Below are 13,948 nucleotides of genomic sequence, written 5' to 3' on the forward strand. Positions count from 1 at the left end.
ACGGGGCTCAATCCCAGGACCCTGGAATCATGACCTGAGCTGAAGACAGATGCTTAACCAACTGAGCCACTCAGGCGCCCCTCTTTTCACTATTTTTAGTGATTTTGGTTTTTTTTTTTTTTGGTAATGTCAAAAAGAAAAGAGATGAGAGTCCTAACTCTTTTTTTTTTTTTTTTAAGATTTTATTTATTTATTTGAGAGAGAGAATGAGAGAGAGAGAGCATGAGAGGGGGGAGGGTCAGAGAGAGAAGCAGACTCCCTACTGAGGGCAGGGAGCCCGATGTGGGATTCGATCCTGAGACTCCAGATCATGACCTGATTCAAAGGCAGTCGCTTAACCTGCTGAGCCACCCAGGTGCCCCGAGAGTCCTAACTCTTAAAAGAGACAGTTGGAGCCTTCTGGTGCTGTATAGCTGTGATCGTACCCCTGAAGTACTTTTTTTTTTTTTTTAAAGATTTTATTTATTTGACAGAGAGATAGAGAGAGCACAAGTAGGCAGAGTGGCAGGCAGAGGGAGAGGGAGAAGCAGGCTCCCCACTGAGCGGGGAGTCCAATGCAGGACTCGATCCCAGGACCCTGGGATCATGACCTGAGCGGAAGGCAGACGCTTAACGACTGAGCCACCCAGGCGCCCCCTGAAGTACTTATTTGCATCCCCCACCCTTTTCATTGTGCTCTCTGTATACAGATATGATTCAGAAGTCTTTTGTCTCTTTCCAAAGGCATGCCATGTATCAGCAGAACAAAGAAAACTTCCAGGATGAGTGCACTAAGCTTCTGGTTGGCAATATTGTTATAACCCGATACAACAATCGTACCTATCGTATTGATGATGTGGATTGGAATAAGACACCAAAAGATAGCTTCACAATGTCTGATGGGAAGGAGATCACATTCTTGGAATACTACAGGTGGAAAGAAGAGACTGGGCTTGGGTCTTTGGGTGGCTGTGGGATATAGGCTACCATTCTGTAGTGGGAGATTGAGTTCCATAGTAGCATGCTTTTAAAATAATTGGATTGGTAACGCACCTAAGATTGAATGAGCTTGTTTGTGGGATTTGACCTGAATATGCTACCATTACAGTTTCATTTCTTTTAGTAATTTTGGAAGTTACTTTATAAATTAATACCAGGATTTTAAATTATATTTCTTTTGTTGGTTTAGGTAAAAGTCTGGCTGGAGGGGTGAAATTCAGGTCTTTAATCATTTGACTATCATTTTGTCTTTCCAGTTGCCCAAGGCTTTCAACCTGATGGAGTTTTTTTTTTTTTAAGATTATTTATTTGAGGGTGGGGGGAGTGCACACGGGCAGGGGGAGGGGCAGAGAGAGAGGGAGAGCGAGAGAATCCCAAGCAGAGTCTGTGTGGAACCTGACGTGGGTGGGGCTTGATTCCACAACCCCAAGATCATGACTCAAGCCAAAACCAAGAATTGGATGCTTAACTGACTGAACCACTCAGGCACCCCCAACCTGATGCAGATTTAAGCATATTTTTCCCTGGACGTTAGACTTTTTCTCCTCCATTTAATTGCGGTGTTAACTTGAGCCTGCCTTTTCCAGTTATAAATATGCTATAATGAGTTTCTGGTGGATCCTTGACAAAGGTATTATGCAAATTATGTACCCCAGTACTGGTTAAGACACCCAGGCTATGTTGCCATACAGTAGTGATGCTGCTTCTGAAATGTTTTCCTGTCTCTGCCCTGCTCTAGCAAAAACTATGGGATCACAATTAAGGAAGAGGACCAGCCACTGCTGATCCACAGGCCCAGTGAGAGACAGAATAACCAAGGGATGGTGAGTGGGGGGGGTGTCAGATTTGCACTTCTAGCTTAAGCTCTTCATCCATGGTGCTGGGAGCCGTGGAGCAGGGTTACAGTGTGGTTGGGGAAGACTCTACAGGGCTGTCTCATCTAGCCAGTGGTGTCACTTCATGCGGTAGGATTTGCTTTTGAAGTCCCCATAATGAGGAGCTAAGTATCCATATGAGCAAGTTAGGTTAAGGAATAAGGAGAATTTTCTGCTAAAGATTAAAACACTGGATCCATTAGGGAAGTTGGAGACATTTAACAGGGACTGGAACCAGGGGAAAGTACCTTGACACTGACTGTTCTGTCTTAAGTGAGAAGGCTGAAGATCAACCAGGTAAGATAAGAGCTGGAGGCCCCAGCTGGATGGGATGTATCGCCTTAGCTTGTCTGGAGGCCCAAGAGGGACAGTTTTTGGGGTTTTTTTTCCTAGTTTTTCCACTTTTTTTGACCATTTCAACATTTTTCTCTTTACCTAATACAGCAGGCTATAAGTATTCTCACTGAGGGGAAAAGGGTAAAATACTTGCAGTGTTTCACTGCCCTCTTTTCTGGAGTTTTATGTTCCTTATTGTGCCAGTTATGTCCCTGCAGGCCCAGCCCTGGGCATGGCATGTCCTGTGAGGTCAGAGGAACAAGACCGTCTTTACTGCCTTATTTTTCCTCTCCATTCTCTCCTCAAAGCTGCTAAAAGGTGAAATCCTGCTGCTACCTGAGCTTTCGTTCATGACTGGAATCCCTGAGAAGATGAAGAAGGACTTCAAAGCCATGAAGGTGAGAAATGCCCGTGTTGATTGGAAGACCTTTTTGAGAACAGCTTGAGCTAGATGGGGGCAGGCCTGTGTCATCACCTGGGCAGGTCTGTTCTTCCAGGCTCCAGTTCTCTCTGTAAAACATGCTCCATGTCCCTTCCCACACACTAAAATAGCTGATCGGAGCTCCTTTTTGAAGATTGTTGAAAACAAAACAGTGGAGTGACTGGATTATAAGGTAGAAGGAAAAAAAGTAATTATGTCTTCACCCCCACCAATCAGATAGATGACTGTAAACCGGTCATATGATCATAAGTGAGGTTCTTTGATAGCACTGCGTTTTTCTAGTGCTACAAGCCTTCCTACAAGCCTTCAGTCTATTTAAAGGGGTGGGGGAGATAATGTAGCAAAAAGTAATCAACAAGTCAGAGGCTGAGGTAAAAGGATAGAAGTTTATCTTGTGGGGTGTAGAGTGTCCAGGAGGTGTTGGGCTGAATCTCCATAAGCAGTAGCTGAGGGGGTGCCTGGGTGGCTCAGTCGTTAAGCGTCTGCCTTCAGCTCAGGTCATGATCCCAGGGTCCTGGGATCGAGCCCCGCATCGGGCTCCCTGCTCTGTGGGAAGCCTGCTTCTCCCTCTCCCACTCCCCCTGCTTGTGTTCCTGCTCTCGCTCTCTCTCTGTCAAATAAATAAATAAAATCTTTAAAAAAAAAAAAAAAAAGTAGCTGAGAAGCACAGATGTGGGCAGCAGCATGAGTCTAGAGCCCAAGCACTTCACCTCCACTCTGTCTGCAGCGCTTGGGGCTTTCCACACCCGAGCTCCTGTGCTGTCTCACTCTCCCAGCGCTTGTCCGTCACCCTTGGACCCATGTCTGTCTCCGATGCCACAGACTATTTTCAGTAACATCATAAAGAGCCCGAAGTGAAGCTTAGCATATCTTTAAGAGATTTCTTTCATGTCTACCTTCGTTCCTTCTCTGTTTAGCATGTAGGTCAAGGCTCCTTCCTTACAACACTCAGTCACCTAATGACTTTATGATCACAGAGCTATCTGTGCCGCCCCGCAGACTGGCAGTAATGACTGCCTCATAGGGAACAACAACTGGACAGTTCTTTGGTCCCAGAAGAGTAAAGAACTCACATATGTGATTCAGAATCTTTATGTGTACCTTTGGGTCTTCATTTAACAATAACATTTAGTGGGGCGCCTGGGTGGCTCAGTCATTGAGCGTCTGCCTTCGGCTCAGGTCATGGTCCCAGGGTCCTGGGATCGAGCCCCGCGTCGGGCTCCCTGCTCGGCGGGGAACCTGCTTCTCCCTCTCCCCCTCCTTGTGTTCCCTCTCTCGCTGTGTCTCTCTCTGTCAAATAAATGAATAAAATCTTTAAAAAAAAAACCAACATTTAGAAAACACGAATTATGGACCAAACACTGGACCAAAAACTTGTCTTATGATGACATTAAATACAGTAGTAGTATGACATGAAGTATAAAACTGGATCTGGTTTTCCGTTCTGTTATGTTTGGCTCTGCCTGGCACAGGACATTTTTCCCCCTATTTTTCCCAAATATTAAATAGGTGTAATCAAGCCCCTTTTGCTCCTGTTTCATAGAATTTCTAAGTAAGATTTTAATTATTCATTTGCGAGAGAGTGCACAAATTGGGGGGGGCAGAGGAAGAGGGAGAAGGTGAGGCAAACTCCCCACTGAATAGGGAGCCCCGATGCAGGGCTGGATCCCAGGATCCTGGGATCACGACCTGAGCCGAAGGCAGATGCTTAACTGACTGAGTCACCCAGACGCCCCTGAATTTCTTAGGAATTTTAAATTCAGAACATGGTTTTGAGAAAGAGGTAAGATTTAGCTGTCATGTGGGAGAAAGAAACAATAACATTTCAAATTCTTACTTTTATGATTAAAATTTTAACCGTATACTTCATTTACATTCCTGAGAGATGTTTATTAAAATTTTTGGAGTATTTAAAAATGTCTACAGATTTCAGTGGAAAGGAGGTTTTCTTTTGGAAATGTTTTAGGCATATTGGGGTTTAACTTCATATTGGAGAAACTAATACTCATAACTTATTATCTCCATTTTAAATCTATTTAGGATTTGACCCAGCAGATCAACCTGAGCCCCAAACAGCACCATAATGCTTTGGAATGCTTGCTCCAGAGAATTTCAAAGAATGAGACAGCCAGCAATGAATTGGCACGCTGGGGACTCTGTCTGCAGAAGGATGTACATAAGGTAAAGTGAACGTAGCCAAGTAGGAAACAGCATTGAACAGTGATTTTAAGAGCTTAGTGAAGTAGGTGATAGCTTCCTCTCTTATCTTTATTTTGGAGTTTTGCTCTATTAGTACACTTTTTTGGGGGGGGTCCTAGTCATAATATTTGAATTTTCTTCTCTTAATTTGTTAGTATCTCTTAGAGATTTTTCTTCTGTATTTCACAGAGATCTGAGCTGTTAATTTTCAGTCAAACAGATAGTAAAAGGAATACTGACTTAAATTTTATCTCATTTTTGGGGTGCCTGGGTCGCTCAGTTGGTTAAGCGTCTGACTCTTGATTTTGGCTCAGGTCATGATCTCAGGGTTGTGAGATCATGCTGCATTGTTGGGCTCTGCGCTCAGCAGGAATTCTGCTTGACATTCTCTTTTTCCCTCTCCCCACCCCCCTAAAAAAAATAAGTCTTTATAAAAAAAATGACCTCATTTTCAGTTTTCTAATCTAGATAATTCTTAAGGTTCTGTATGTCCTTTTTTTTTCCAAGTTTTTTTTTTTCTTTCCCAGTAATTAACTTGTGATTCTTGAATATACTATTGTCATTCTTTCCATAGGCATAGAGAGTTTTGGATTTACACCATCTGATTCTTATGGCCCTTTCTGCCTGCATCTTGCCTGCGTCTGCTATGTTGTATTTTGTGCGGCATGATCCATAGGGCAGAGGCAGTGTGAGATAGTGTGCAGTCCTTGCCCTTCTCTATCCATTTATTTGGCTTTGAATCTCAGTTTTACCACTTGCCATCGTAGTTACTTTGAGCAAATTGCCTAGTATCTCTTAGTATTTTTATCTGTAAAATGAGGATGATTGACTTATAAGAATTTAAATGGTAACATCTTCAGCATAATATGTGACACATAGCAAGTGCTAAATAAACATTAGCTATTATTACTTTTCACCTTTCTTTTGAGGTTATACCAAAATAATTAATTCTCCCTTTTCTCTAGTTCTCTTGTACTCTGAATTGACTCCTTGTTAAAAAAAATTTTTTTAAATAAAAGTAATGGATAGTCAATAAGGAAAATGTCGAAACCTCACAAAAAGTAAAGAAAGAGGTAAAAACATCAGTAATTTCATCATCCAAAGATGATATCTCAGTGATTTATTTTATTTTTTTTTAAAGGTTTTATTTGTCAGAGAAAGAAAGTACAAGCAGGGGGAGTGGCAGGCAGAGGGAGAGGGAGAAGCAGGCTCCCTGCTGAGCAAGGAGCCTGATGTGGGACTTGATCCCAGGACTCTGGGATCATGACCTGAGCTGAAGGCAGATGCTTAACCCACTGAGCCACCCAGGCATCCCTCAGTGTTTTATTTTAGATATGTACAAAAGATACTTCAATGTATATCCTTCCTCCACATTTTTCTGTGAAAATAAATCTTTTTTTTTTCACAAAGCTGTAATTATATTGTATATGGTTTTACATTTTCTTTTTCATTTAATATTATATTTTGAACATGTTTTCGTGTTATTAAATATTAATTTGAAAATGTAGAAAATATAAGCCAAAGAAGAAAAAAGTTCATCTTTCTATTTGAGAATAACCACTGTTAACATTTTTGTACATACCCTTCAGTGGATTTTTGTGTGTGTGTACGTGTGCATGCTTGCGTGCTTATGCATACTCACACACGGCATGTGTTCATATGGTTTCTTTTTTTCCCTCAGTATATTTAGAATGTTTTTCCATGTTGTTTAATATTTTTCTAAACATTTTAATTGCTGCTAGATAGTTTATTAACAATTTTCTATTCTTTTACATTCAAATTGAATTTAATATTTCTAAATTAGAAATAGTTATTCAGGGGTGCCTGGGTGGCTCAGTCATTAAGCGTCTGCCTTTGGCTCAGGTCATGATCCTGCATCGGGCTCCCTGCTCAGTGGGGAGCCTGTTTATCCCTTTGCATGCTGCTCCCCCTATGTGTGCGCTTGCTGTCTCACTCGCTCTCTCTCTCTGCCAAATAAATAAATAAAATCTTAAAAAAGAAATACTCAGTAAACAGCCTTGTAACTAAGTCTTTGTAATGTTGTTTATTTTCATAGATTTATGGAAATGGAATTATTAGGTCAGGGGACATTTATGTTTTTAGTACGTATTACATATTGCCAATTGCCTTCTAGAAAAGTTCAAAAGTTTTTTACTTTCACATCATGAGTTTGATTCCTTACTCTTGCTATTGTTATTTATGTTAATAAACTCATTAATTTTTTTTTTGGTTATAGATAAAGTAAGTATTTTTCTAAAGATTGATTTATTTGAGAGAGCAAGAGCGAGAGAGAAAGAGAGCGCACATGAGAGTGCCTGTGCAAGAGCATGGGGAGAGGACGAAGGGAGAGGGAGAGAATCTCAAGCAGACCACCCGCTGAGCACAGAACCTGACATAGGGCTCCATCTCACAACCCCGAGATCATGACCTGAGCCAAAATCAAGAGTTGGGCACTTAACCGACTGAGCCACCCAGGAGCCCCAGTATTTGTTATTTTTAAATAAGCAAATGGTAGAGATCATAGTAAAAAATACGCATCCCCAGAGATAATCACCACTAAGTATAGACTCATCCAGTTTTTATTATGCGTACATTACTATTTTTTTTTTAAAACAAGATCATATTCGTTAGAGAGTAGTTTTAATGATTGCAGAGTAGTCCATCATGTTGTTATATCATCAGCTTAATTATCTTCTTATTTTTGGATATTTAGATTTGATTGACTTATTCCTAACTTTAATTTGTTCTTTCATTATATTTATATCTTTCCTTCCTGTTTTTCTTTTTAAAGTGTAGTAGTTTATGTTCAGCCTTATTAAGAAATTTTACTTTTAATTTTCTTTCAATTTGTCCCTTAAAATATTTTTAAAAATTATTTTCCTATTTATCTTGAAATTATAGTTCTTTTACATGCATTCTCTACTTCTGAAGAGGCAATGCTTTCTAATCCCTTTCTTGGGAGACCATGTTAGAAGCTTCAATAATTGAAGAGCCATGTCTATAAAAATTTTACCTGTATTTGTCCAGAGTTTTTTTGGCCTAGACTCACTCACTGCTAGCAGTTTCATTTTTGTGCCGTTCTTGGAAGTTATTACAGGGACAGGTTTACATAGTGGAGTTGACCAGGCCTGAGAGAGAACAGTATCAGTAGTGTTTGCAGATGGCTCATGTCATGGGTGCTTTGTTTTGTTATTTAGATTGAAGGACGTGTTCTGCCAATGGAAAGAATTAACTTAAGAAATACTTCATTTATCACATCTCAGGAACTAAACTGGATTAAGGAAGTAACCAGAGACCTTTCCATCTTGACTGTAAGTGACTTTTGAGGTGGTGAAGAGAGGACCAGTATTCCTATAAGTATGGAAATTAAGAAGCAGGAATGATTCAGTGTCTTCTTTTTGAGGGAGAGTACCAACTGAATTCCCATCCTGAATTATCTATTAAACTGGGGTCCTCCAAATAGAGCAAATTGATAAGTTGTTAGAGATAAGCACTTTGGTTGGCCATAAACTTAGGAAAAGGAAATAGATTGCTATGGTAATTCATATAGTGCCAGCCTCTTAGCCACTCTCCCTTTTATCTTCCCCCGCTTTTCCCTGGGGGTTCCTGAAAGATGTTCTTATCCATGAAAGAAGTATAATTAAAACAGCCCCCACCAAAGGAACTAAAGGACAAAATGGTATATAATTATTTTTAAATGTTTTTGGCTAACCTGGTCTTTTTGGCCATGCATAAAGTACTCACATCTGTTTCTAAAACTTTTTATTGAAGTATGTTTAAAGAAAAAGTATACTTACAATTTTAAGTTTGATGAATTTTCAAAGGTTCAAAAATCTATGTAATCCACACCAAGGGTTAAGAAAGAGAACTTTATCAGTGCCCCAGAAGCCATCCCTCCAGCTCCTCGTTACTACCTACCTCTCCCTTACAAACTATAAGAGTAGTCACTATCCTGACTTTTAACAGCACAGATTCATTTCAGTTGGTTTTTGTACTTGATGTATACATGAAACCATATGGTATATATTCTTTTACGTCTGGCTTAATTTCATCAGCCTTGCATTGGTGGGTTTCATCCATATTGTTAGATATGGTTGTAGGTCTTTCATTCTCATTGCTGCATAGTATTCCACTGTGAAAGTATCCCCCAATTTACTTACCACGTATATCTGTTAGTTACAGGAATTAGATCAGAAAGGACTCAAGCAGAGTTATAAGCAATTTGTTCTCTAGAATAATACCTCCTGGGTGTGACTTCAGAGTGTCTAAGTTGTGGGAAGTGCTAAAAATAGCTTGTGGTTATTCCTAGGTCCCCATGCATTTCTGGGCACTGTTTTACCCAAAGAGAGCAATGGATCAGGCCCGAGAACTGGTTAACATGTTGGAGAAGATAGCTGGCCCCATTGGTATGCGTATGAGCCCACCAGCCTGGGTTGAACTAAAGGATGATCGAATAGAAACCTATGTCAGAACCATTCAATCCATGCTAGGAGTTGAGGTAATAAATTAATTTGAGTATATTTATAGGATGCCTGTTTTAAAATACTTGAATACTTGATCTTAAATTATCTTGGTCATCAGTCTGCTGTTTATGATGCCCAGAAACTTGTGTGTTACTCATGTACACATGAAATACTGAACTAAGTGTAAGTAATCTTTATGCTCTTTGGTTAATTCTGCTTCTCTCATTATGTGTTGGCAGCCTCACTCTTATGTTCTTTTTTCACATAATTGACAGAATAGCTGACTTAACTTTAGTTCCTTATCTATATAGAACATGTTGTGCTCCTAAAGCAACTTTTTGGGCCCGGTGCCATTTTGCACAGTTCTGTACTGAGCTGTCACAGTCTGGTCTGGCTTAAGATTTGAATTGCTCTGGCGATGAACTTGGCACCTGGCCCATCGGCTCTGTCCTGACAGCCAATCAGGACCACTGGAGGTGAGCAGGTCATAGCACTCCGTAACTCAGTAGTTCAGGCCTGCAGTTCTTATCTGTTCGTACACAAAACAGGAAGAAGCTTAAGGAGGGAACAAAAGCAGAGGAAAAGTTTTTGGAAGTAACTAGTCTTTGACTTGAAGAGTCCTTTCTTGTGAGAGCAGTACTAGAATGAGATTATGTTGGGATCTCTCTGATCCCCGACTCTGGGTGATCACCCACAACAGCACCCTCGTGTTCTTTCTTTGTAATTTCTTCCTGGTTTCCCAGGCTTGTAGTCTGCCGTGGCCTCCCCCTAGGCCTGATCATGGATAATTCTGCTCTGCTTTCAAAAGAATAACCCAGTGTAGTACATCAGCTCCCGCATCTCACCACTTGCCACGTTCTCTTTAGGAGGGTGTACTGCTATCAGTTCTCATGCAGCGTGGATATGAGGTTCATTCATCATGTTTACCAAACTTAACTCATATTGGTCTTGTCTCTGTCGTCTTTAGGGCATGCTGTTTTATTATTTGTTAGGGGTCACAAACTCAGAATATCTGCAGGAGCCAGATGAATAACACAAACAAGTGAAGTGGGCTAGGAGGGGGCTATAGTGAACTAAAGAGAGTAAACTCTGTAACTGCAGATAGAAGCACAGCATTATCAAATTAATTTTTAATTTATTTCTTTTTTAGTAGAAGCAAAAGATCTGGATTTGTGTGTATGTTCCCCTCCTTATGTTTAAATGTTAATTTAAAAAGGCGGGTACCTGGCTGGCTCAGTCTCTTGATCTCAGGGTCATGAGTTCAGGCCCCATGTTGGGCATGGAGCCTACTTAAAAATAATAATAATAATAAAAATAAAATTTAAAAAGTGTTAATAAAAACAACAACAACACATGTAAGTTACTATAGGGACTAAAAAGCTACATGTGTTTGATAGGTCCAGCCCATAGGCTGGCAATGTGCAGCCTGTGTTCTCCATGACTTTGGAAGTTCTTTGATGTGATAACTAGAATGTGTGTTCTCAGCTCTTCTTCTTTTTTTTTTTTAAGATTTTATTTATTTGTCAGAGAGAGAAGAGCGCATGCAAGCACAAGCAGGGGGAGTGGCAGGCAGAGGGAGAAGCAGGCTCCCCACTGAGCAGGGAGCTGGATGTGGGACTTGATCCCAGGACCCTAAGATCATGACCTGGGCCAAAGCAGACGCTTAACCGACTGAGCCACCCAGGTGTCCCTCAGAGAGATCTTAATCTAACACTAATCTTGATTTGGAATAATATACTATTGATTTACCATTAATATCTGTTTCTGGCATAAAGAATTGGCACCTTCATTTCAGTTGAGTGCTACTTTTCTTTTTTCAGACTTTGAAAGACCCTCTGTTTCCAATGTTGGAACTCTTAATTAAACAGTGAGGGGTCAAGGATGCTTATATGAGATACTCTGCAGGCAGTATCATTCTATCTCCTAACCAGAGAGTTAGGAAGAGCCACTTACGGATTTGGCAATAGCTTCATTTATTTGTGTTTGGCTCTGAATGCTTTCTTGTGGTATCGTATTCTATGTTTCCTCAGTTTTGTGGTATGAATGTAATAAGGTACTTAGTTTACTGAAGAGAGTGGTAAAAAGCATTATAAGGAATTGAAAGCAGCAACTAAGTAACCCTTGCAAATTTTCAAGCCTGCCTTTTCCAGGCATCTTAAGTCTCCTAAGAAAGATGTCAGGTAGTCAGGACCAGCTCTAGATAATTTACAGTATCATATTCCGTATCTGTGCAAAGAAGCCCTGAACCCAACAAAGGTTCAAAGACCTATTTGGGGTTGGAATGCCTACCCTCTTTGTTTCAATCCCCCTCTGCCTTAAGGGTCCCATGACTTTGCAGGCTTTTAGACTGCCCCCAAGTGGAGCCCCATCATGGTCCCCTGAGAGTTCCAAAGCCTGATTTATATGTACTTTATCTCCTCAAGGGGAAGATACAGATGGTTGTTTGCATCATCATGGGCACACGTGACGATCTCTATGGGGCCATTAAAAAGCTATGCTGTGTGCAAGCTCCTGTGCCCTCACAGGTGAGTGGGAGCTGGGCAGGAGGCACAGATGGAAACTATAGCCTCCCTTGAGGCTTTGAAAAGAGGTATACAGGTGTTCAAAAAGACTGCAGTAACTATTAGAAGCCATCACGTGTAATCTTTCTGGTGGAACAGTCCCCTTATTAGAGTAACCTGGTTAAAAGCAGATGCTCTTTGTAAATGCTGCTTTCATGTTCTCAAATGAGTTACTTTTGCTGGTTCAGTGGGTGAGCTGCTGGGTGTTTTGACATGACTGGGTTCTGAGAGGATAGGCTTCACTCTGAAAGGGAAAGCTGTTTTTCCTAAGTAGGTTTAAAAAAAAAAAAATTCTCTATGAGATTCCTTTGAAAGTTTTTGTTTTTTGGTGGTTTTTTTTGTTTTGTTTTGATTTGGGGGGGGGGTGTATTTATGTGTGTGTGCATGCCTGCCTAGAAATCCTAGAATTAGAACTAGTCAGGCAAAGTATATTATCTGCTAACTGGGGTTTCTTAATAAACAAATGTAGTGTTTACTTCAGGCTTGTTTACATCGTCTGACAGGCTGATAGTGTCCTCTTTCCCCATGCCCCTTTGTTATAGGTCATCAATGTCCGAACCATTGGTCAGCCGACCAGGCTTCGGAGTGTGGCCCAGAAAATTTTACTTCAGATTAATTGTAAATTGGGTGGTGAGCTCTGGGGAGTGGATATTCCTCTGGTGAGTATGCTGAGATGTGTCTTCATTCAATTTAGCTCTCCAGAGACTCCTACCTAGTTGTTTTCCTGGTTTTCCTCATAGAGTTATCTTTATTGTCCATGCTTAGTGGTCTAAATGGTTCATAGCGTGATTTTGTATAGCCCAAGTGCTAAGAATGGTTTTTATAACTTTAAATAGTTGAAACCAATCAAAATAAGACTAATATTTCCTGACACATGAAAATTATATGAAATTTCCATTTTCCATGTCTTTAAATGAAGTTTTAATGGAATACAGCCATACTTCTTTACAGACTAGCTATGGCTGTTCTTGTGCTATAATTGAATAGTTCCTGCAGATACTGCGTGGCTCATAGAGCCCAACGTTATTTACTGTTTAGTCCTTTACAGAAGTGTGCTGGTCCTGTTCTAGATCTCAGACTTGTTCATAGTGTTTAAAAAAATGTCAAGTTGATGTCAGTCTTTCTCTTCCTTTCCCAGAACTTATTTTCATATGTTGCTTTTGGGGTGCAGATAACAAAAAGATGGGGTGATGGATTGCTTGTTGTTTTGGGTTTTTTGTTTTTTGTTTTCTAACCCAGAAACAATTAATGGTGATTGGGATGGATGTTTACCATGATCCTAGCCGAGGCATGCGCTCTGTGGTTGGCTTCGTTGCGAGCATCAATCTGTAAGTACTACTCATAGTGCCATTTTGTTTGGTTATCTCATTTTGATGCCTAATCTTACTGTAAATCCAGCAAATACTTTTTGAATATTTTGTATTATGGTAAAAGTGTACTTTACAAAAGTATACTAAACTTTTTCCTCCTTTATCTTCCTATTAGTTTATTCAGTCTATTTACCAGACTTGTCAGATCTATAAATTTGTTCCCCTGGCTGTGGTGTAATCTTCTTCAGAATGGGGGCTGTGTCTTAAGTAGTTTTTCCCCCTCCAGGAATGAGGGATTTTTTTGTTTGTTCTGATTGTAAAAACAAGGCATGCTCATGCAGATACCTGCAGAAATTTAGAAAGTGAAACTTCCTCATGGGCAGTCTTTTATTAACTACCACCAAAGGTTTGATTTTAGATCAAACTTTTAGATTCTCATTTATGCACATAGTAACACGTATATAGGTGGTGTATATCTGTAAACAAAATGGCATATTACTATGTATACTATTCCTTAGTTTGTTTTATGTACTTAAATTGTGTATTGCTGATATTTTTTCATATCCATACAAATAAATCTCAACCAATTCTTCTCAACTGCTGCATGGAATTTATTGTATGCTAGAGCACTATTTAACTAGCTTTCTGTTGGATATCTAGGTGGTTAAATTTTTTCAGTTGGAAGCAGTTTTGTAGCAAATACCACAATTATGCCTTTATTTTTACATTCTATGTGTGGCGCATATATATGTCTTTCCCCATATATATGTATATCTTTCCCCAT

At 40.1% G+C, this 13,948-nt stretch overlaps 1 protein-coding gene across 1 annotated transcript in view; it reads left to right on the forward strand.

Annotated features, from left to right (window-relative positions):
- The window catches only part of PIWIL2 (piwi like RNA-mediated gene silencing 2), a 69,380-nt gene that overhangs the window by 18,173 nt on the left and 37,259 nt on the right, over window positions 1-13,948 (forward strand). The window contains exons 10-18 of the mRNA XM_081813056.1: window positions 724-912; window positions 1,718-1,802; window positions 2,498-2,587; window positions 4,672-4,812; window positions 8,028-8,141; window positions 9,140-9,328; window positions 11,717-11,818; window positions 12,397-12,513; window positions 13,094-13,182. Of these exons, the coding sequence (XP_081669182.1) occupies window positions 724-912; window positions 1,718-1,802; window positions 2,498-2,587; window positions 4,672-4,812; window positions 8,028-8,141; window positions 9,140-9,328; window positions 11,717-11,818; window positions 12,397-12,513; window positions 13,094-13,182 (1,116 nt within the window). The remainder of the gene's footprint in view (window positions 1-723; window positions 913-1,717; window positions 1,803-2,497; window positions 2,588-4,671; window positions 4,813-8,027; window positions 8,142-9,139; window positions 9,329-11,716; window positions 11,819-12,396; window positions 12,514-13,093; window positions 13,183-13,948) is intronic.

Source organism: Leptonychotes weddellii, chromosome 2 (genome assembly GCF_054177405.1).
Source record: "Leptonychotes weddellii isolate Sample4059 chromosome 2, ASM5417740v2, whole genome shotgun sequence".
Classification (NCBI taxonomy): Eukaryota; Metazoa; Chordata; class Mammalia; order Carnivora; family Phocidae; genus Leptonychotes; species Leptonychotes weddellii.